Source organism: Parus major, chromosome 8 (genome assembly GCF_001522545.3).
Source record: "Parus major isolate Abel chromosome 8, Parus_major1.1, whole genome shotgun sequence".
NCBI lineage: Eukaryota > Metazoa > Chordata > Aves > Passeriformes > Paridae > Parus > Parus major.
This window is the reverse complement of record NC_031777.1, coordinates 19468339-19491586: the sequence shown is the minus strand read 5'-3', so window position 1 is coordinate 19491586 and position 23248 is coordinate 19468339. Positions and strand designations below refer to the sequence as shown.

The following is a 23248-nucleotide window of genomic DNA, read 5'->3' as shown; positions in this document are numbered from 1 at the left end:
TGCAATTTATTTTCAAGGCCTTAAAATGAAATTAAAACATTGTGTGCATGTACACATACCCAAATCTAAGAACTTTTCTTAATGAATGTATCTACTATGTTTAAATCTTGCTGCCCTTTAAAGAGAAGACTCTGACCCATCAAGCTGGCATAAAGGATTGTGATATGTTCACACAGCACAGTCTTCAAGAATTGCTGTTAACAGGACTTGTTATCTAGCACTAACCATGCCCCATCACTGCAGCTCTGCACATTTATTTGCCAAGCATTTCGTTTGGGTTATAGTCTTTTAATTTTTTTACCCTATAACTGGAAGGCTCAAGTAGCTTGTGTAAGCATTTCATTCCTAATGGCCTTTTAATATCTTACAATTTTCTTAAATTTCTGTTTCAGCTTGCAGTGTTTCAAAGTTGGAACTATATGTGGGAGTAAATTTATTTTTGTGGAAAGTTATAGCAAAAGTGAACAATAACAATGGAGGGAGTAAAATTTATTATTCATGGGTCATTTTTCTCTCATGCATGTATTTATGCAGTTAATTGCTAAAACTTAGAAAAAATAACTGGGTTGGAGATGTGTTTAATTTCTCTTTTGATGGCTCAGGCTAAAGGGTTTTTTTAAAAATAAATTACTGTCTCTCATTCTCTGTGAGATATCTGGACTGTGCACATGTCCCACCTTACCTAATAATCCAGTTTGTAGCAAAGTGCTGTGGTGTAACTGATTCAAGAGCACATGTCGATCACACCAGGCTTCATTCTCTCTCCTGCTATTTAAAGCTGCCCCTGTTCTACATGGAGAAATGCTGCAAGTATTTAAAGGTAAATGTATGCATATTTCCACATGGCTTGGCACTGATTAGCAGCTGCTCAAACAGATGTAGTTAGTTGCCATCTAGTCAATATATTAGTTATCCGTGGTAAGCCAGAGTAGGGTAAAATAAAGCAAGGCTAGAATAATAAAGAATGTACATAACTTAGGTGATTGACAGTGGTCAGGTTGCTCTAATCATTGCTTTCATTATAATTCAAGTATTAACATGTTACTAATGCATTTAGCAACCTTATAGTGTTACTAATTTGTTTTTTTTTAGTTTAAAATTGATAATTGGTCTTATTTGGTAAACTAAAGGTTCAGAACTTTCCATAGGGTACAACTTTATAAGGATTCTTATCTCATTCTTTCCCATTGTTGGGGACAAGTGGAATGCAAGTAGGCCCCAGTCAGTGGGGCACTTAAGATATTCTTTAAGTCCTATTGCTTAAAGTTAAGCATATGTCTTAGCAATTTAAGTTCTCAAACCATATCTGTGTGCAACTGGGTTTGCAGAAGCCAGTCACATTTCTGAGCAGTGTCACTGGAGTCTGCAGCGTTCTGTAAAATCATTCTGCCCTGAAATTGAAGGGAAGACTGAGATTAGGCTCTTCTTACAGAGTTCGTCTGTGTCAAACATGCTCCATTCTGAATACAGAGTCCAAGTGTGAGCCCAAAACATACTTGTATGTCTGCATCTTTTGATGTTTATTTCACTGAGAATCATCAGTTGTAATAGCTGGTTCTCTGTTTGTCTGATAATTTGGGGATGAGAAGGTATCAGATTTTTCCGATGCTGTCTTCCTACATGTAAGTGGAATTATAAACTGCTGGACAGGATATGTTTCTTTGAATGGAAGAATGAATGAATGTGTGGGTTCCTTTTGTCAGGCTGTCTTTCTTGCTTTGAAATGTCAACGTCCCTATGGCTTGATGTACTGGCTAAAGGAGAACCTTCCCAGAAATCTTAGTTTGACAAGATCATCTTGGATGGTCACATACTCTTATGCTGTGTCCAGGATAGTTTTTATGCCAGAATACTAAAATGTTTGCTCTTTTGGGTTTCATATAGCATGTTAAGAAACTGATTTGAGTAAAAGGTAATTTGAAGAAAGAAACACAACAAGTTTCAGGAGCTGAGCAACAGTTGCTGGTTATTGTTGTCCCTTTCCATCACTGCATGTGGCAATATCTGCTCTTTGAAGGAATGCATGGTGGGAAAGCCAAGAAGGGGGCAATGTATTGCCTTGGAAAGAAGGAAGGGATACTCTTAGTAATGCACTGGTATAAGCATCCTGCTTTTAAGTGCCCACTGAGTCACAGGTGTGGAAGAGCTGAGACCAAAGGGAGAAATTCACTTACTTTTGAGAGCCCCCTCTCAGTCTGGTGAGAAGACTTTTCTACCTAACCTGCTTATGGAGGCCAGTGGTGTAGGAAAGGTACTGAAGGTACTAATTTCTAGATGTGGAAGCCTGAAAATTAACCTTGTATTTCCTTCTTCTCTAAATATGACATTGCATCTTGAATCTGCTCTCCATCCCCATGAGTTAATGTGCTGTCACGCTGAATGCGGTTGAACAGACCATTCCATTGTCACTAGAAAGTGGCTGTGCAAAAATAGCAATAGGTTGCACTTGGTTTTGAGGTGTGAAGAACTGAGAAAAGGCAGTGACGTTTAAATCTGGTGACTAAGGTGTCTGGCAGGCTCCACAGGGGTGTGCTGTAAAGCCTGGGGCTTCAAAGTTGTCATTCAAATTTGAAATAAGCAGCACAGAAATTTGAACTGGCCTTTGCTGTGGACAGCAGAGATTATGATGCTTTCTGAACTACAGAATGGAGTAGCCCTGTGAAGAGGAGTGACAACTTTGTGCTGCACATCCATCCAAATTCAGACTCTGTCCGAATTAGACAACTGAGCAAACTTTGCTTGGTTGTCTAATTCTTCTACCTCAAGTCAGATACAAGCACAGAAACTGTTACCTAAACTACTGAACTTGAAAACAGAAGAAAACTCAGAAAACTTTTTCTATAAAGGATAGGGATTTAAACTATAAAATCATGGAAAATTTAGGTTCAAGTTAAAGAAGTTGTGAAAAACTTTAATGCTGTATAAGTGTAGACCTGTATAATGTGCAATTATGAATCAATGTTTACATTTTCAATGAAATGAAAGGCTGTGTGATAGGGAGAGACCTCCTAGTGATATGTAGTTTACAAAAGATACACGTCTCAAATCTGATTCAGGATCATATGTCTGTAAAGCAGAGAGTCAGAGAAGTAAAACAGAGGTGAACACATGCATACATCTCTTTTGTATTTACTAAGCTGATTTCTCAGCACACAGGATGTGTTAGTTCAGAGTATAAAATATATATGAGATGCTGCCTTGCTTTCCTAAAATTCAGATTTCAGCAATATAGCATGGCATGTGTTTACTCTACCTCTTCCTTGAGATCATAGAGTTTCTCACGCTGAGGTCTTTCTATTTTGAAATGTTGGTTTTACAATAAATCCTGCTATGATGATTCAGACACAGCTTTCACAGGTCATATTCTCTGTAATAAAATTATATTTTTAGCCTTTGGTAATTTCTTTGCTTAAAAAAAATAGCAACTATCAGAAAATATTCCAACTCTGTTATGAAATTTATGGAAGACTTCTTTAGCAGATTTAAATCTTGAAAGAATAATTTAATTTATCACGATTTCAGAATATCAAATTTATACAGTATATCCTAATAGTCTCCTCTAATTTGATGTATCAGAGTGCATGGATTACAGGAAATAAATTTACATTAACTTACATTCCTGTCTAAAGTGCACTTGATTTTTACGTGGAGAGACTAAAATTATTACTCGTGTTATTTTGTGCTGTTTATTTACCTTTGAAAGATGAGAGCAATAGGATATCAGAGCAGTTGCCATGTTGTTTTGTTTTATACACCATTAAATGTGGTATTCTCCAGATAATGTAACTTTATGGACAAAGTCAGCATCTTGAATGTCTGAAAATAGCCAAATTATTATCAACATCACAGAAATTGTTATTATTTTTTTCCAAAGTATTTGGAAAATCTCTTGAAGATTATGAGAATATTTTAGGCAAATTGCATATTTTTCTAGATGACAAATATTGCAAATCAGTACATCCCAATCTTCAGGTAGATTTTATTGCTTATGTGTGTAAACTGAATGGACTGTACTGTTAAATTTTTTATGAGCATTCTCTGCTTATGAAGAATATATTTCTGTCATCTATACACATGCTTTTAATTCAGCTTTTAATCAGCTGTACTACTTTTGTCTTAAGAATAACATCAAAGTAATAACAGAACACTGTGACTGAAGAACATCTTGGGTTTTGCATAATGTTAATTAGATGAGAATCCAATGTCTTGGAAACTTGACCTTTTTTACCTGTCTGAGTGTGTTTTAAGTAGAAGGCTTTTATGTGAACCCTGAAAACTATAGTTCTGCTTGGAAACAATTATAAAAGCTCTGTTGAGTCAATTTTTTCCAAGGAAGTAAGATTTGGCTTTCTGTTCACATATAAGCAGAAGATTGCCTCCTGCATGAAAACTACTGAGGTTTCTGTTGAGGATGTAATTTGAAGGTTCAGCAGTAAGCTCAGCCACCGTTTACCTTGACAAAGGCCTGTGAGTACTAAGGGGAAGATGAAATTGCAATCACTGATTATCTGATGATCTCCTGTGCTCCCCCAGTTCTTCTTCCCTACTAGACAGCTTTGGTTGCTCAGTTCCTGGTCTCACAGTGGTGAGCAGAAGCTCTGAGTTAGAAGAGGGCCCTGCTGGAGGTGTGAGCACCCACTGAGAGCCAGGCTGGGGTTATCTTCTGTGGGTTTGGTGGGTGTGGGAAGACTGTTGCTTTGTTTTCTAAAGAAACCTGTCACTTCAGCTTGCGTCAGAGCAGTCACAACAAAGAACCATGAGACATGTTGAACTCGTGATACATGCTGATGTACTGGTAGAGTACAAGATTTGGGTAGATATTTTTAAAATACCCTGACCTGAAATACATTTTCTTGCTGAAGTCAGTAAAAGCTTTGGTTTTATGCAGGTTTAGATGAGGTGCCTCCAGCTACCCCAGGTATTTGTTTTACTGGAGAATGTAAACACGTAATGCAACAGTAGATCTCCAGTGGTCTGTGTGGCTGCCCTGCTCCGTTCTTGGCTTGCTTTTTAACCTGTGCCTGTACAACCCAATCAAAAGGGGCCACCTGAAGGCTGGGATTGTTTTGTTTTTATAAATACAAAATGATGTAAACTTCACTGCTTTCTGGGTGCATCCAATAAGATTTCATTTAATACTTTAGCAGCTACTTGGTAGAAGTGATGATCAGTCATCTCAATTATGACTGTTCATAAAGGTAAATAAAGCTGCTTTTGGGTGTTTCAGCAAGGGGTGGAAAACCACTGTGCCACTTGTGACTAGCTAGAAGACTGTGGCACACTCTCATGGAACTGAACTGTGTTGATTCATGCTGCTGTTGCTGTCTGAACTGGATTATTGTAATTCCTTTCACTGGGCAGGAAGCCACGCATCGAAGGGGTCTGAGCGCACAACGTGGGCTGGCAAAACACTGTGCCCCTGCTGCTCTGAGGGTACCATGACTTTTCATAAGTGGATTCCTTTGCAAGGTTTTTTCTTCTTCAGAGTCTATAAAGTTTCTCCTTTTTCATCCTGGTTTCCTGCTTGTGAGGTATTAACTGCACTGATTTTCCACTGAAGGGGGAGGGCTGGGCAGAATAGGGAGCCATGGCTTTAATGGTGGTACTTGGAACTAAAATCTGTAACTCCCAGTGTGTTCTTTACTAGTGGGTAAGTGCTTTCCTTTTTTAAATGTGTCAGCTAAGTGCCAAACTCACTTGTGAACTCCTGCCATGTTTCATTCAGGGTTGGCAGGAAGATAACATGGAAATGGTTTTCAGAGTTTTAAAACATTATGTGAAGGTGAATACTTCCCAGCGGAATACCTAAAAAGTTAATTTCTGTGCAGTTATGAAGGTCAGATTTTGCTCTGAGAGTTTAGCTTTGTGCTCTGCCTTACCATGAAAACCTAACAGAACAAAAATAATTATTCTAGATTAGTACTTTGTAAATAGATATGAAAATAGCTTGGTTCTGGTTTGTGTGGATTTTTAAATCTTGTTTAGTTTTAAATAGAGTTGTTTTCAAAACCTGATAAAACTAGGAGTAATTTCACAAGCTTTAGCAGTCCTCCATATTGTTCTCTTTTTTCCATACCTTAATCTAATTTAAGGACCACATACATTTAAACAAGCTACAATCAAGAGCCACGATGGCAACATCTGAAACTCTACTTCATCCTCTTTACAAATATAAGTGAATCCAAAATAACTCCTTGGCTCCTCAAATAAGTATAGTATATTTGAAGCTCACATACTTGCTAGTATTCCCTTCCTGAGGTTATTAGAATCCATAAGAACTGGGGATGAGTGTGTGAGCAGTTGCAGGCACTGGTGGGTGGGTTCATCTTGCAGCTGTTCATTCCAGGAGTCTCTTTGTGCCACTGTCTCTTTTTTCCGTGTTCTTGTGTCTAAGAATGTTCTGCTGGTACTTGCATGGTATGTACTCCAGCTGTAACTTCGTTTTCATCCTAGTGAAATTCCATGGTGAATTTTCATAATAGCATGCTCTCTTCACAGCGTGGGTATTGATAAGCACCTGCTTGGCTAAGGATGTTTTAGGGTATTAGGGTGGTGGTGGCCTGAAAGTCAGAAATAGCTGACAAGGCTGTTTTGTTTTCTTTAGGAAAGCTGTGCTTTGTGTGCACATATCACTTGCCAAAGGTATTATTTCACTCAGCATTGCCAACCTTATTTTCAATCTTTTTCTTCCTCATAACATGCAAATTTTGTGTATTCTTCTGTAGCAGTAAGAATTTTCTTTGAGTGAAAACACAAGATATTCCATATTCAACTAATTAACATGTTAAAAACATACTGGCTTGGTGATAGTTTTAGGCCATGTTAGAAAATTTGGAAGTATGAATTTTTGAATGCGAGATCTATGGAAGAACTCCTGATTCTGTGTTGTTCTGGGCTGTGGTTCCTTCATTTAAACCTTTTTTTATGTGTGTGGAATAAATTTCAGTTAAATAGCATTATTCCCATTTATATGTAATCAGCCACATAAACCAGAGTTAAATAATTTAGAATCAGTCTGGGGATATGTTTTTGTTACTGAGCTATAAACTCACATATTACAGTAAAAGCAACTTAAGCAAAAGGAGAGCCAAAAGATCTGCAGCCAGGCTATAGATGACTGTACTAGCCTGGGTTAAACAGTATTATTGCAATTTCAGCAACTTTTTTTGTGAAAAAATTATATTGGAAAATCATCTAATGTAATATTAGAAGAGAATTAATGCAAATCATGTGTTAAAAATAAAAAAGAAACATCATGTTACCCACCTACTCTAGGCAGACCTCAAGCTAGTGCTTCACAAGCCACAGTTTGGTTTTCTGTCCCAGCATTTCAGATTTCAGTATGTGCTTGTTTCTCAACCAACTTGGAAGCTGCAGTACTTTTCCTCTTGGTTTTAAGATGTCAAAAGAAAGAACTAGTAAGAATGAGCTGAAAAAATCAGACTTCATATGAATAGTGGTGAAGTCGTGATTATAATTTGCCTCTCTCTAGTAAAATCTTTGTCCAGACTTTGAATAATTTTTTCCCTCAGTGAATATTCCCAAAGACAGATATTTGTTCTGTGCAGTTTTTGAGCTGTCATTCCAAGTCCATAACTAATAAAACCATAACAACCACCAAAGTAATAGTTAAGTAATGTGGCTTTGTAGCATTTCAAGTGATGAGTAAACCATCCCAGTAAATTGGCATTTGGCCACTCCACTATGTAATGGTGTTTTTAATGAGGTATTGCCCTAGCAACAGGTCTGGATGACACTGGGTAGCTGGTTGCTGCTGACTTTTGGAGGTAAAACAGACTTTTAGGAACACATGTGTAATGTCTGAAGGTAAAGTAACCCAAAATAAGTACATCTGTTCTACTGGGAATGTATCAATGGATGGGCAACATCAAGCCAAAGTCTGATTTACAGACTTACGAATTTAATCCTTCTGTGAAAGTGTTTCTATATGGTGAAAACAAAAAAATCCAAGAAGTGCAACAGTTAAAATCTGAGAATAAAGTAAAGGAGAACTGAAAGAAACTGTATTGCCAATGATTTTAAGAAAAAAATATCAGTTATTTTAAAGGCTTTGAGAATTCTTGTACTGTAGGAAAAACTTCTGGATGTGTTATTTGAATGGAGAAGCTTTTTGAGGAAAGAGGATGCAGTGAAGAGTAAAAGCTTCACTTGCTCTCCAGAAGAACCAGCAAGTGAAAAAAGTCATGAGAAGTAGAAAGTGAAACAAATTCAAGTGAAACTAAAATGTGCTGGTGTTTTTTCAACTATAATGGACTTCTATTTAGAAAAATAAAAGTGGTGGCTAGGACATTGAACAGTTTGTTACATAACACAGCCAAGTCAAAAACTTCACTGAGGGTCTAGATCAATATATCAAAGTGATACCATAAGACAGAGTGATTGTCAGAAGTCTATAAAAGAAGAAGACCAAGCTTTTTGCCAAAGTCTTTTTTTTTTCTTCCAGTTCATTGTGGATGATATTTGAAAATCCACTTTAAAGGCAAAACATACAGTCACCTTTATATATGTTAGTGAGCCATGAAAGAATTTACTCTTACAGTAGTATAATGTTATGCCTTCCAAATGAAATACTGTGTTATAGTACACATGAAACACATTTTCTAGACTTAAATGGAATTTTCTGATAGTCTAATAAACTTCTTTTTTTTTTTTTAATTTTAAAGATAAAAATACAGACATTACTGTAAAGGATAATGCGGATGATTTCTGCCTTCGAGATACATTAAGCATTGCATCCACAGACTCCTTTGTTTCCACCGCTGAGGTAAGACTCTTAAAGATTGCTTTTTTAAAGATTTATTGACCTATTTGAACAGTGAACAGAAGAATCCTGATTTTTTGCTAATCATTGTAAACAAAAATATATTTCTCTTACGGAGAAAAAAGAGCTTTTCAGGCTTTGTTGGAACCAGTTGTTTTGGGGTTTCTTTTGTGTACTGGCATAATGCATCCCCAAATCCTCCTAAATGAAAATTGCTTTTGAAAAATAGATCACATTTTCATGAGTGAAGAAGCAGTCAATTGAGGCTGCAGTTCCTTTCACCATGATTTTTATTTTTCTGTTCTTTTTTCCTATTACTTTACCATACTATTAAGATGTATGAAGAAGGCTTTGTATTGTTTTGACCTGAAGGGGTTTTTTTTTTGAGAGGAAATGATAAGAAATTGACAGCTACCTGTTTTAGCATGTTCCATGCACAGTATGAAGGCACCAGTTGTTACTCTGTTGTTGCACCATGATTAAATGGCTTAGCAGGAACCAGAGGTCTGAGGCTGTTCTGGGAGCCTGGGGCAGGCTGGGGGAAGCTTGTCTGGCTCCGTGGGTGTGCAGGGAGGCGAGCGGGGACCCCACAGCTCCCTGCAGCCATGGGACAGTCCCTGAGGGTGGAGTGGCACTGCCAGGGAGCCTCCTGACTGGCCACATGGGAAGCTTCCTTGGCAACCTAATGTGCTTCATCTAACTTGCTCTAATCCTCTGGGATGAGAGCACAAAGGATACATAACAATCTCTGGGTAACAGCCTATTAGCTGAAGTCTGCTACAGCTCCCTTGAAGTATTTGAAAGAGACTCATGAGCACTGACACACTTCCTTGCTTAAGGAGTACCTCCTTCTATAGTCTCTGGGGAGCTGAAGTGATCTTGAATAGCACTCTTCTCCAAAAAACAGGAGAGGCAGTTGGCCTCAAAAGATCCATTTTGTGATAGATGTTGCTCTCATATACACACTACAACTAAGCTACTGAGGTCAGTTGCAAAAAGAGAGAATTGCACACACATTCTTTGCAATTGTTTTGACTGTCTATTATAGGGTTTGTTTTTCCATAAGACAATTACCTTGATTTAGTAATTCACATTAAATTGTGATTTCCTTGATTTAGTAACTCACATTAAGTTGTGGTGCCTAGCATCCATTCCTAACGAGGATTGTATCCATAGAGACTGGTTACTCTTTGCTGTAATTTGGACAAGACTACAATTCAAGCTTGCTTCAACTCTACCAGCTCATGTGAGGAGCTGTAAACCATTATAGTTTCTGCACTTTGTGTCTGGTTTGTATGTTTGTTTTCCCATGAACTTTCATAATGCTTTTGCAAGTATGTGAGGATGGGAACACTCCCTTACACTCATTTGTGCTGCTTGGCTCAAAAAAAAGGCAACACCAACCAGTCAACCAAGCAAATAGAAAACCCCAGGATGCATCACCTCAGTGGACTCATCATCCTCTCCTGAAGCTATATTGTCCCAGGATCCGTTAAAAAATATTGAAATCAAAATTGGACATGTAATTGGCTTTAAGTATTCTGAAAATATTCTTCACGTTTTGATACCTCAAAACCACTTCTGTCAACTTGCTCTTCCAGGACAAAGTTACAAAGATTTTCTCTTCCTTTCCAGCTGTTCTAGCCTTTGCCAATAGAATAAACTCTCTCTCCTCAGATTTTACTGAAGAATCTAGTGGCAGAAGTTCTGAAGATTAACAGAACATGAAGAGCTTGCAGTTTGGTGTTTGAGCTAGAACACCATCAATGTTCTGGGTTAATAGGCTTAAACTACAGGCTCAGTTACCTCTGTAGTTGTAGCTACAGGGCATCATTGTGTGCTGCAGGGAAAAGAAAGTTGTGAATTGGTGTTCTTGTACAAAAACACCTCAATTTAATATTTTGTCCATCCTCAGGAGCGTGTGTGTCGGGGAAATGCTCACATTATGGCAATGAGGAGGAGCAATAATGACTTCCCAGTGTATTCAGCTATTAGTAGAGAACACTAATTGCTTTCATTTAACAGGATTAGAATTGACATACCAGCATCTTTTATTCTAGACATGATGATGTCAAGTAGCTTCCTCTTGCTTATCTGCTTTTTAATTTATTTTTTTCCTTGAACTAGGGAAACAGAGCAATGTTTTAATTTAGACTAAGATACTTTTCCAGCTTTGGATTTGTCTCACCTAAGGGCCAAATAACACAGTTCTTTCATCGTAAGCTCCCTGATTGCAGTTACAGTATTAGTAACTATCCTGAGCTCCATGTCCTGATAGAAATGTTTAGCAAAGTTTTTCAATCTGAAATTCATATGTGTATTTATACTGCTTTGTGATTAGGCCCATTTGGAATTAATAATTTTGCCTTCCAGGAAATTAGAGCGTGGCACCATTTTTTGTGGCCTCATCACACTGCAAGCTGTGTGTTGACAGTTCCTTGGCTTCCTTCTACTCTGCATCCTGTCCCAAGGAGCAGGACTAAGTATTTTGTGTGACTCTGATTTTGGAGACTGGAAACCGTGTTCATGTTTCAGTGCTGACACACACTTAGGTCAAATTTAGCTCCCTGCCTGCAGGAGAGAGAACATTCATAGAGCAAGACACAGATAGATGCTTGAATGGAAATTGATAGGGATACTGCTTAGGAGGCAACAAGAATGTCATGCTGTGTTATATTAGAACAAAATATAGGAAAGAGCTGTACAAAACTGGGACAGTTTGGCAGGGTTTGCATCACATGCCCTTTTGATGAGCTCTACAGGATAGCAGGAGGGTGTGCCAAAACTTCATCTTGGCTAGTGATCAGGAGGGTGCTGAGGATCACTGGTTTGATGACTTCTCATACAGAGTTGTACCTGGCTGGACACCTATGATACACAGGTGCCTGAATCCTTGTAAAGACAATTCAGACACAGTTGCCATCCCCATGACCAGACAGGCTTCTATTCTTAAACACACTTAGGCTCTAGAAGCACTGCAGAAGGGATGGTAAACAGGACTATTTGCCCTAATTAAGTTATTAATGCTACTACTGTGATAAATAGTTGTATTTTCTTCCCCATTTGAGCCTGGCTGCCATGAGGTTGTGTTGATGAGGATTAGTATGCTTGTCATAGTCTTGCTTTCCCATCTACTGTGATCAAAATAGCTGCCACCTTTGGCAACAATGCAGCAGTGAGTGTGCCAGAAAAAGGCCTCTGCCCTCTCTTTCCTGGCTTCTTTTCTGTCTTCCTAACAGAACCTCTTGCCTGCTATCCCTGACAATGAGCTTTGTTGCTGTTTCTTCATTGTCAGTGCACATGCATTTATCATGTCTTATTTTTAAGTTTTAACTAGTACTGAATCTTTAGGTTTATTATCAAACAAACTTTGCTTTCATTGTTAAAATGTTAACTTAGTCCAAAGCTTGGGAGATTTTTTAGACTTGTGAATAAAGCTTTTGCTGTTTCTTATCAGTATCAGTCTTCCTGTTTTCTTCCAGACCTTAGGTGGAACACACCACTTCTATTTTAAAGAGATCATCAGCAGCTTTTTTAATATAGGGTAAACATAATTTCTCAGAATGTAAGGAATGCTGAATGTGCCAGTAAAGTGACCTCTCTATTAGGGGAAGCACACAAGAATTCCTAAAAGGTCTAGCATTGTTTATTTTTGTTACATTCATGTAGGTGGTTATTTTGGTAGTCAACAAGGTCTTGCTGCACAGCTGGGAATTTTTTCTATTTATTAAGAAACAACTTGTGGGTGGCAAATAAGAGCACTGAGCCCATTCCTTAAACCAAAGCAGTCAGGGCATCCCAGACTTAAAAATGATTGCAAGAGGCAAACGTTTGATGCTTTAGAGCAATGATTTCAGCATTTATTTACTGCAGATACAGCCCTAAAGCTGAACTGTCCTGAGAAAACTGGTTAGCATCTGAACAAATACATGTTGTAATCTTCAGAGACTGGTCTGCAGCACGGCAGGCCTAATTAGACACAAGTTAGAACTACAAGCTTTGGAGTTTTGAAGATGTGTGTTATTTTAACATGATCTTAGGTATCCACTGCAGGTCATCGGTCATCATGAATGTCCTTGCAGTGGTCACCAGCTGGTCTCTCTTGAGCCTTGAATGGATACAAGCCTTACTTTAGATGAGATGAGATTGCTGCTATAGTGGCAATCATCTTTTATCTCTTCTTTGTCTGAATTTTCATTTTCTTCTCCATGTACGTCCCTGACACTGAGGAAGTAGCAGACACTTAGAGGCTGGCACGTCGAGTCCATCATCACAAGCTCCTGTGTTCCTGGCTGCTGCCAGCGCTGTTGGGAGCTGTGCCATAGCTCCTTGCCATCCCTAGAGCTGTGTGAAGAGTCTCAAAGTGGCAGTGGCTGTGCACAGAGTGACCACTACAGAGTGGCAGGAAAGGACTCAGGGAGCTTTCAAGTGTCCAGCTTACCTGTGGTGCCAAGGTGCTGCAGGCTGGAGCTTTCTGGTAACTCAGTCCCTGTTGAGGAGAGTTATGTGGTGCTTAGGAGTACCTAGTGAGGTAAAAAGCAGGTACCTGAATAAGTATAATGAACACATGCCAATTTATATAAGGTACTTACAGTGAGCCATCTAAGTGAAAACTAACATTTCTTCCCACCTTTTTCCTCAAAGGTAGTAGCAAGTCCTAGGAGACTTTTACAGTGAGGCTTTTTTTGATGTCATCTTGGGAGGTTCTTATCTAGAAAATGTTGTATGCTCTGCATTGTTAAATATTGAATATGACTTGTCAATTTTCCTAGTAGCTGAATTCTTCTACATTAGAAATGTGGGTGTGTCTTTACAAATCATCTTTAAGGAGTTTCACTTTAGGCAGGTGCCTATATGTTTATATAGGCAAACTTTCACCTTATTTAATCTCAAAGAATGGCCCCTACTGGTTGCAAGAACATTTAAAGCATAATAATCTATGTTACATCTATATATTTCTTACATCTACATATAAAATACTGATATGGCAATATATTTTTAAATACTAGAAGTCATCAAAAGAAAATCCTTGATGACTCCAGGAGCATTAATGGTGCAACTTCAGAGCCTGTCTGGAATCACCTTTTCTAGTTAAACATTTAGTTTCTGGTTTTCAGTTTGTTTGCTTTTTCTCCCCTTCACTTTTTGCATGCCAAGAGAAGTCACTGGTAGAGGAATTTGTTCCTCCTTTCCAAATATTATTTGTTGGAACTTCAATCTGTAATCAAAACCATCTTTTCATGGAAAGAACAGTTAGACCTTTCTCTCCTGATACTCTATTTCATCTGTTAGCATGAAAACAGCAATTGCTGTTTTCTTTTTAAAAAATAAAATATAGTTAAATATAATCAAGGGCCTCACTCAATTCCCAGGTATCAGTCCTTGTGCTAATCTGTGACCCCAAAGGCATGATCAGCCATCTTCATTTGTAAAGATGTTATCACCTCAGGTGCTGGCAGCAGATGAAGGTTACCTGCATCTCAGCATAGAAATCACCAGTTCTAATTCAGTCACACTCAGTCAGTTTCATAAATATCTGAAGAAGGTGATTTGCCTGAAGTTCATCAGACTTGAGGCTGTATGACCTCAGTGACAGGAGAAGCTGCTCAGCATTTATTTACTTGAAAATTTTAATGGAGGTTTAACATAAAGTAATACTTCAATATGATTTTTTTAAAGTCATTCTAAGAGATTAATCTTTTACATAGTTTGATTACCGTAAGATTGATTACCTTATTTTTAAAGATGTTTCTGTGCTCAGTTTTAGCAGCCTAGAAACACAGGTTTACCCCATGCAGGATATTAAAAAAAAATAAATAAAAGCTAGAATTAATTTTCTGGTTGTTAACTAAACTGAATGATGTGTAAACATCAGAATTTTTTTATCATTAATAATATGAAGTAATCTTTGTCATGAAATTATAGCTATACATTGTGAATTAAATATGCTATTCTGTAAACAGGAGTTCTCTGTATTACTTACGTGCTTTGATTTATGGATCTGGTTTTAGTTTTTTCTTTTTTTAAAAATGTCTACAAGTTCATGTTTATTTCTATGTTAACCATAGAATTAAAACTGCTAATAATGAAAACCTTTTAGGGGGCCTGTAGTATAAAACACTGAATGCTCATGGTTTATACAGTGTGCTTTGGTAACTGGCAGACTTAATTACCACTGAAACTAAAACAGGGGTGGGAGGATGTTACTATTTCCAGCTTCCTAAAGAATTGTATGGTGCAATCATTCTGCACTTTGTGTCCTGGCAATTATTTTCTTTTAACAGCTTTGAGACCCATCAGATTTATTTAAGTAGACAATTCAAAAACTTAACTAGGCAAATTAAACACAAAAGTAAGCTGCTTTTATTTTTTTAATTAGAAAGTTTTGAAACTTTAAACTGTAGCTTTCAGATTTTAAGAGTTACAAAGTTCACTCTTATGAGCTGGTGTATCTGTTCTGCTCATCTGTTGATTGTAAGCCCTTTGTTTTAAGCAGATCCAGAAAAGGATGCAACATTCACTAGATAATCCGGAAAACTTCTTTGATTTATCATTACAAAAATTATTTCAGCAAGTTCTTTAATAAACTTCTGGAATTATTTTTTTTTTTCAGCTTTCAGAGCACCGAGAGATTCGTAGCACATATGGTCTGGATTCCCTTTGCCACTGCCCCTTGTATGAAGAAGCCATGCACTTAGCAGAAGAAGGCAAAATTTATTCACGGGTGTTAAGGTATTGATTTATGTCTATTGATTTCCAGAAGAAGCAAGAATTAAAGTTTGATATTCTAGCTAGAAATCACTTTGTAGAAGTTACTTATACTAGATATTTTTTCTAGCAATTAGACTTAGATGGGTATTCTTGTGCTGCTTTTTTTAATGGTCTTTGAAAACCTTTCTATTTTGCGTAGGACTGAAATGTTTGAATGTCTAGGAGACAGTGACTTCCTGGCTAAGCTTCATTGTATTCGACAAGCTTTTCAGGTAAACAGTAAGGAGTGATTTGTCTGTCTTGTTAAGCCTTAACTAAAGTTCATGGTGTTGAAACTGACTGCTACTCTTTGTGCAAGCATTTTTATAACATAATCTGTATTTAAATTTTTTCTTGTTGCTTTTACATTTTTACCTTTCTGAAATGAGATGTATATGCAGAGAAGTCAGATTTTATGATTAGCTTTGGAACCTTTGCACCCAAGGCTTATTAGGAACCTGGTAACTGTACTAGAAGTGATGATTACATGAAAATTGATTGAAATGGTTAAGGTCACTTGGTATAAGCTGTGAATGAACCTGTCTATATTTTCTGAACCCTTTTCTAGATAATTCTTTCAGAAACAGCAAACAGAATATTTCTTGCTGAAAGTGGAAGAAAAATTTTGTCTGCTTTAATTGTGAAAGCACGAAAGGTAAAAGCCTTTTTTTACCAATGTTTTTATGTTAATGTAACTTCTGCCTGAATTCACTGTTAGGGGAAAATCAAACATATTTCTTTTTACATTTTCTTGATATTCATTGCTTTTACTTTACAGAATCCAAAGAAATTTGAAGATGTCTTTGATGAAATGATATATTTTTTGGAACAAACAGATCACTGGGATAATACTGAAATGGAACTTGCTGCTAGAGGAGTGAGTTGCACTTCTGAAAAATGCTTTTACCCTTACTAATGCCATAGGATCTAAAAATACCTTTTTACAGTTCAGAATTGTGGGAAAGGCAACTCTTTATTTTTTATATTGATGATTTAGAGAAATGGCATTCACCAGTTTAGCAGCAGAATTTTTTTTTACTTCTCTTTCAGTGACACAGTATTTTTAATATTCATTAAAAACAATTGCAAATCTGCATGTTAATACAGCATTACAATATGGGGCATGCTGAATTCCACTGCTGAAAGAGAAATTAGGTTACTTAGATCATGTTCTCATTTAATATAGGTGAAAAATCTGAATTTTTATGATGTTGTTCTGGACTTCATATTAATGGATTCATTTGAAGATTTAGAAAATCCACCAATATCTATACAGAATGTAGTAAATAACCGCTGGTTAAATTCTTCTTTTAAAGAAACAGTAAGTATTCCTTGTTAATTATCATACTAATTGATCTGTAGTACAGTGCAATGTATACTGAGTGTGGACCTGAGATCTTCCTCAAAAGACTTTAACAGATTGTATTATCAGTTTTTCATAGTAGGAATTTAAAAGTAACAAGTCTGGGCCAAAACCAGAGACTGATTGAATGCATTGGAGAAAATACTTCAACTTGTCCTTCCTTTCTCTGAGGAAGTAGAATTCTAGAAGGGGAGTTTGTTGGCCACATCTTAGATGTCAGGTGCAGGTTTTGGTTCATAGACCAGAGATTTAGCAATAAGGGATGAAGTTGCAAGGAAACAAAAGTAAATTAACACAATACAGGTATTCAGCTGTTGATTACTATTCATGATTTTTCATAAATGCCTGTTTAATTGCCAAATAGATCTCATCCCTCTGTTGGAGACACAGGCTACTGCCATGGTCAGCTGGTACAGAAACTACTGTCATTTCATACAGTTTTATCTGTAAACTGCAAGTTTTCCTTTTATTTTTGTTTTTCAATTGAAATATTCCCTCTAGAGGAAAAACATAAAAATTATATATATATATATTTTTGTAGTTATATGGTAATATTGTGCTTTGTCTGTGTTAAATTCTCTTTGCAGTACTGAGGGGAGTCAGATGAGGATAGTTAGAGGCTAGGAGGGGAAAAAGCCCAGAACTGATATTGGTATATTGTATTCCACAGGTCCATATTTGGACAAAGCTCCATAGCTGAATCTGAAGCTATTGCAAGAATGTTTTTGCTAAAATGAAAAAGTACATTTCAGTGTGTACACATGCCATTTAATTTCTAAAATAGTTACTGATGTCTGAGCACATACTTTAATGTATAAGAATGGTCCTCACTTAAACCCAGTGAGTGTTGCTAACTATGGTAGCTGTAAAATCAGTCAAGGATGCCAAATTACATTTGAATTTAACTAACGAAAATGTTGCAAAGATGGATCTGGAATAGCAAGTATGAACTACATATAAATTTGTTATTTATATCAGCTACTGTTTTATGATTTTAAACTTTGTGTTGTCGCAAGATTGAAACTGAGGAAGATACATGTCCCCAAAATGTAGAATATAGAAATGCAGTATTCTGCAGATGAGTTCTTTTGAGATGGAAAATGATTTGGAGATTGCTTTATTTTTTCTTTTTACAATTAGGCTGTGGCTTCAAGTTGCTGGTCAGTACTGAAGCAAAAAAGACAGCAAATGAAGGTAAGTTCCCCTTCAAATTATATGGAACAAAGGTATTGATCATCTGCTAGGAATTTGAAGTTCTTTTTGTAGCTTTGGGAAGATAAATGAGTGATCAACCCTTCATCCTGTTAGACTTCATTTAGACAAGAGGTTTGCCAGTTGAGGAAGTTTAGCTTCTGGGGCCCTAACACTTGTTTTTAGCAAAAAGCCTTAACTGAAAGGTTTTCCTAAACCTGATTTTGCTCCAGTGGGTGGTGGTGTCAGTCCCTTCTCTGACTTCCTGTCCCACACGCAGATCTCAGACACCTGCACAGCCAAGGTCATGATTCTTGTATCTCACCTGCTTGTGCTGGGATTCTCAGCCCCATCTCCCACAGGAGGACATCTCCCATCCAGTCCTGCCCCATTACCTGCCCAAAGCACCACGTTCCTCACCAGCACCAGGAGTTCTGCAGCCTCCCCTCAGCCCCTTCTGCACCCTCTCTGTGCCACAGCCCCTTACCTTTGGAGGATTTTTATTAGACCAAGGAGGGAAGTGTTAGGCTTTTATGAAGACTTAATGCTGAGTAATGGAGCTGGATAATAAATTTACTGTGTAATTTTCATCTACAATTTTTAAATCACTAGGTGCCTGATGGATTTTTTGCACATTTCTATGCTATATGTGAACATATCAGCCCTGTTTTGGCCTGGGGCTTTTTGGGCCCTAGAAATTCCCTGTATGACCTATGCTGCTTCTTCAAGGTTTGCAACTTCTTTATAATTACCACTCTTATAAATAAAAAAAATTTAAATCTTTCTGATAAAAATAAGATTTTATTTATTAGTGTACATTTGCATTTTCTGAAGATTAAGGCTGGCAGTCAAAAACCACAGGAAATAAGTGCTTTTGTGTGAATGTTTTAAGCCTGGAACTGTTTTGCAAAGGCCGTTTCAGTACACTTCTGTCTCAGCACCAAAATAATACATAATTGGATGCTTTTAGGGAACATGGTAAAGAAAGAGCTGTTAGCATTGCATACTTTTTCTCCCTCTTGTAACTGAAAACAAGTTCTTCCTTTTTTTTTCCCCCACTAGGATCAAGTGCTTTTCTTCCTCAAAGACATTTTTGATTTTGAAAAGGTGAGGTACTCCAGTATGGAGAGCCTGGCTGAAGACCTCACCCAGCTGCTGATCCGCCACACGGAGCTGCTGCTGGCCTATCTGGGGGCAGACTCGCTGAGACACGTCGGGGCCTGCGTGAGTGGCCACGGGCCTGTCATCACCAGTGGGCTCCTGGAAGCTAAAGTACAGTAAGCTAAAAATCCCTGGCAAGTGACAGGGAGTGCACATTGATGTGCTCTTTTCCACCCTTTTCTCTAGTGCTGAACCTACTGTGGCTGTTACTGAGCAAGCATCTGGGAATGCATCGTGTTGCTAAGTATGGAAAAGGACTCAGGGAGGTTAAATGTACGTCTGTGAGAAGAACTGGGGAGTCTATTCCTGTATATACCTAAATTCATTTTGCAGCTCAGCTGTCACTGTATTAATATTTCGTGTATCCCAAAGCTTTTTTCTGTAATATTCGGGTAAAGTTTATTTATGAAATACTGTACTTTTGCACAAATAAGTCGTAAGCGAAGCTGATGGAGTTGTTTCCTTTAAAAGCTTATAGTACAAAATGTTCATTGCAGAGTCTCCAAATCATTAGGTGTCTAGATCTAGAAGGTGTTTTGACTGGGATATCTGCAGTCTCTGATTCATGTGACACGTGCAATAAAGTAATCACACGCACAGAAGTGAACACGTTGCCCCTGCCCCAGAGTTCCATTTGTGTGGGTGTAAGCACTCATTTTGTACTAGAGTGTCATGGAGCAGTGCAGGAAATGCAAGCACCATTTGGGCAGGAATGACTGCCAGTATGCAATTTTTGCTTTATTTTGGTTTAAAATATCTAAACATCACTGAGGTGTTTTAAAATACTTATTTATATTTGAAAAGCTATACTAGCTTTGCCAATTAATTTAAAACTTCCTTGTTCTAATACCATTGCCACTCAATATGGTGGTAAATGAACCAATATTATTCTCAGTTCATATGTAGCATTTCAAAATATATTTTTAAATATGTATGTATGATAAGATTTATTAATCATGAAACAGAATTGAAGGCAGTGTTTTATAATTTAGTAATTTGTGTCTTCCTCCCTTCTTTGTGGCAAGTCAGGTGTCTGTTTAAGAGGAGATTTAAGCAATTGTGGCCATCTCTGTGCAATGTAAAACTGTGGCTCAGGCCATGGAACCCTGAACGTCAGACATGAGCATGAGGCACCTTGCAGCAATGGCTTTTCCTGTTCCAGAGGTGATAAATAATGATGAGCTGTAATCTTTGAATTTCTGTCAACTGAAGCAATGCTTCACAGTTAGTTTAGGCTCCTAAAAAACTGCACTTACATGTCTTTGCCACACAAAGCCAGCCCACAAGAATCAATCTCATGCCAAGAAATATGGAGTAATTATAGAGTAATTCCAAATATTCAGATACTTGAGAAGCATGTTGTTAAAATCTAGGATATCAAAACAAACTTTGACTATAAACATTTCAATTTTCATGTCAAACACAACCCAAAAGGATGCTATTCAAAAGGAGGGCCTGTGTAATTTATAGATTTTACTGAAGCCAGCATTTTGCTCCTTTGTTTTACTCATTTGATAAATACAAAAAATGATGAAAATGTGTCATATTACTTGTCTGAAATGCCAACTGATTATAGTTTATTTAACAAAATAGAGTATACTCTATATGTAATAAAACAGAAATTCCAAATGCTGTTCTTGGCCTATTTCCACCATTTAACTTGCTGAGCTTGGCACCATCCTCTGTGCTGTATTCTTTTTCTCTGCAATGTGTCTTCAATACAGGCATGAGAAGTTTTTTTCACCCACCTCACTTAACTTTTGAGCAGATAAATCTGCTTAAGCTATGTGTATTTTGGCAGCTTTTTCCAAGTTATGAAAGAAATTATATGGAACAATAAAGGCATCTTGTTGGGTTCATAATCAATAGGAATAGCTGGAAGTAGAAGGAACAGAATAGGGGTTCTGCATATTCTATAGCAAATGTATGACCTCTAGGTAACAGAGGAAAGTGTCTGCTGTGATTTGTCTGGTCTGATAAAATGGTATGAAGAAAATGATACCTTAACATATGTCACAGAGAAACAGAAAAGCACTTTTTCACAGAATTAAAGGTATATCGAGATTTTCATATTATTTACAAAAATCTTTTGAGGAAACAGAATTGCAGATGAGATTATAAATGTTTCCAGACAGTTGGAAAAAAAGTAAAACCTGGAAACTTGGTCTTCTGTCAAAAGCAAAAGGATTGTTTCAAACAGAGAATAAGAAAGGTCTAAGCAAACACCAAACTACTTAGAAAATGGGGAAGAACTTCATAATATCTGGCTTAAGCATTTGTGTCCTTTAAAACAGGAGCACTTCCATACACTCACAGAGCTCTCAGAAGTCCACAGAATTGGACTGCAAATTGAACCAATGTATTTCCTATCCAAAATAAGAAATACAGGATCTGGTTTTTGTAAGATGCCACCACCAAACACTTGATTGAGAAACAGCAAAGAAACCAAAAAGGAAGGGAATAGAGAGACAGGAAAATGTGCAGGTACAGGTGTGAAGGCTTTTGATCTCTGAGTCTTTCTTGATCTTTTTCTGAAAAGCATTCATCTATTCTGAATATGTAACTGCAGAGGGAGAGATGGAAGTTTAAATGGGAGATGGTTCCCTCCCTGCAGCACAGAATTGCAATCAGTTCCTCCTACAACCTTCACCTTCAGCTGCACAGAACATCTGTTGGTAACTGGCCGTGTGGCTTTAGAATTTCAGAAGTGCACCATCTCTGCAAACACAAGTGCCAGAGCTGCACCATAGCAGTGATATTATGATGCAGTTCTACTCTAGTTAATTCATAATCAGACTCGGAATTTAGTTTGTAGTGTCTAAATTTAGATAGTTTTGAATTATACTTTCCATGGTAATAAGAACAAACTAAATTTAAAAGACATCCTCTTCTGCCATAATGGTACTCCTAAGATTAGAAATGTTGAATGCATAGGGATTATAAATAATCAAATATTTATATCATTTGTAATTTAGTTGTAATAATAATCTTACTTTAAATGTGTTCTTAATGATTATTATTCTTCCTTTTTGTAGTGTTTGGTTTCTATCAAAGTAAATGTGTCAAATCAAGTGTCAGTAAGAGTATTTGTGACCTTTCTATTGCCTAAATGAACTGCAGCTGTGTATATAAAATAAAATATTTCAGTGAAACAACTGTTGCTCACATAACTGTATCTGAAACTTGAATTTGCACAGTTCTTGAAATCTAATGCAAAATTATTTAATATGGGAGGAATTTTGATACCAGTTAGTCATCCTGAAACTGGAGTTCACTGCCTGAAACCGACAAAGAACAACTACTACAAAATGTACTGTATAAATGAAAAAATACTGAATGGGAACAGCTTTTTTATGTCATTGCATACAGCTCTATGCCAAGCTGTTGTCTCTCTACTTGGTTTTAGGAGACAAATTTTTTCAGGGTTATTTCCAAGCCAAAATGCTGTACTGAGCTCCAGTTGTGGATTAAGACCTCCTTTACGGAGTCATATAAGTAATGAAATAGAGGACATAAAGAGTCTAACCCCTGCTGCTGTAGAAGGCCCGTGTAGCCGTGCTTTGACCTGCCCAGATTTGTTCTGTGCGTTGTGTGTGTCCATCTGCTGAAGGCGGGTGGGTCCCTGGCACCCGGAGCCCCGACGCCTCCCCCGCGCTTCAGTGCGGCTGCCCCGAGCGTGGCACTGGGGGAAAGTGCCCGCTCTGTCCTTCGAAAGGCAAAACGTCTTCTGTGTTTTAGCTTTGATGGCCGTGGTTAGGATCTGCACAGCCTACGGTCAAGTGGTTATTGTCCTAATGGTGATAACCCAGCTCAAAGTTAGGCTCCAGTCCGACAGACACAATACAAGAGAGATAGGAAGAAGCAAGTTCTGCGCTAGAAAGCTTGGAACTGAACATGTAGGAAAAAAATCATCTCTAAGCAGGAAAAGAAGGGTATTCAAATATAATAAAACTATGTTTCTGCCTCCGCTTTGCAAAGTTCCCAACGACAGGCGCTGCTTT

General features: G+C 37.5%; 1 protein-coding gene across 5 annotated transcripts in view; it reads left to right on the top strand.

Annotated features, from left to right (window-relative positions):
- The window catches only part of MIGA1 (mitoguardin 1), a 35774-nt gene extending 13370 nt beyond the window's left edge, over positions 1-22404 (top strand). For 2 of the 5 annotated variants that reach the window (XM_015636273.2, XM_033516533.1), the window contains 9 exons: positions 8685-8785; positions 15396-15514; positions 15693-15765; positions 16101-16187; positions 16311-16409; positions 16719-16853; positions 18036-18089; positions 18699-18815; positions 19149-22403. In XM_015636273.2, coding sequence (XP_015491759.1) covers positions 8685-8785; positions 15396-15514; positions 15693-15765; positions 16101-16187; positions 16311-16409; positions 16719-16853; positions 18036-18089; positions 18699-18815; positions 19149-19367 — 1004 coding nt within the window. In that variant the 3' untranslated portion in view covers positions 19368-22403. Of the gene's footprint in view, positions 1-8684; positions 8786-15395; positions 15515-15692; positions 15766-16100; positions 16188-16310; positions 16410-16718; positions 16854-18035; positions 18090-18698; positions 18816-19148 lie in introns of all 5 variants that reach the window. The other 3 variants (XM_033516535.1, XM_033516534.1, XM_033516536.1) reach the window with 3 other exon arrangements.
- Positions 22405-23248: the final 844 nt, after the last annotated feature.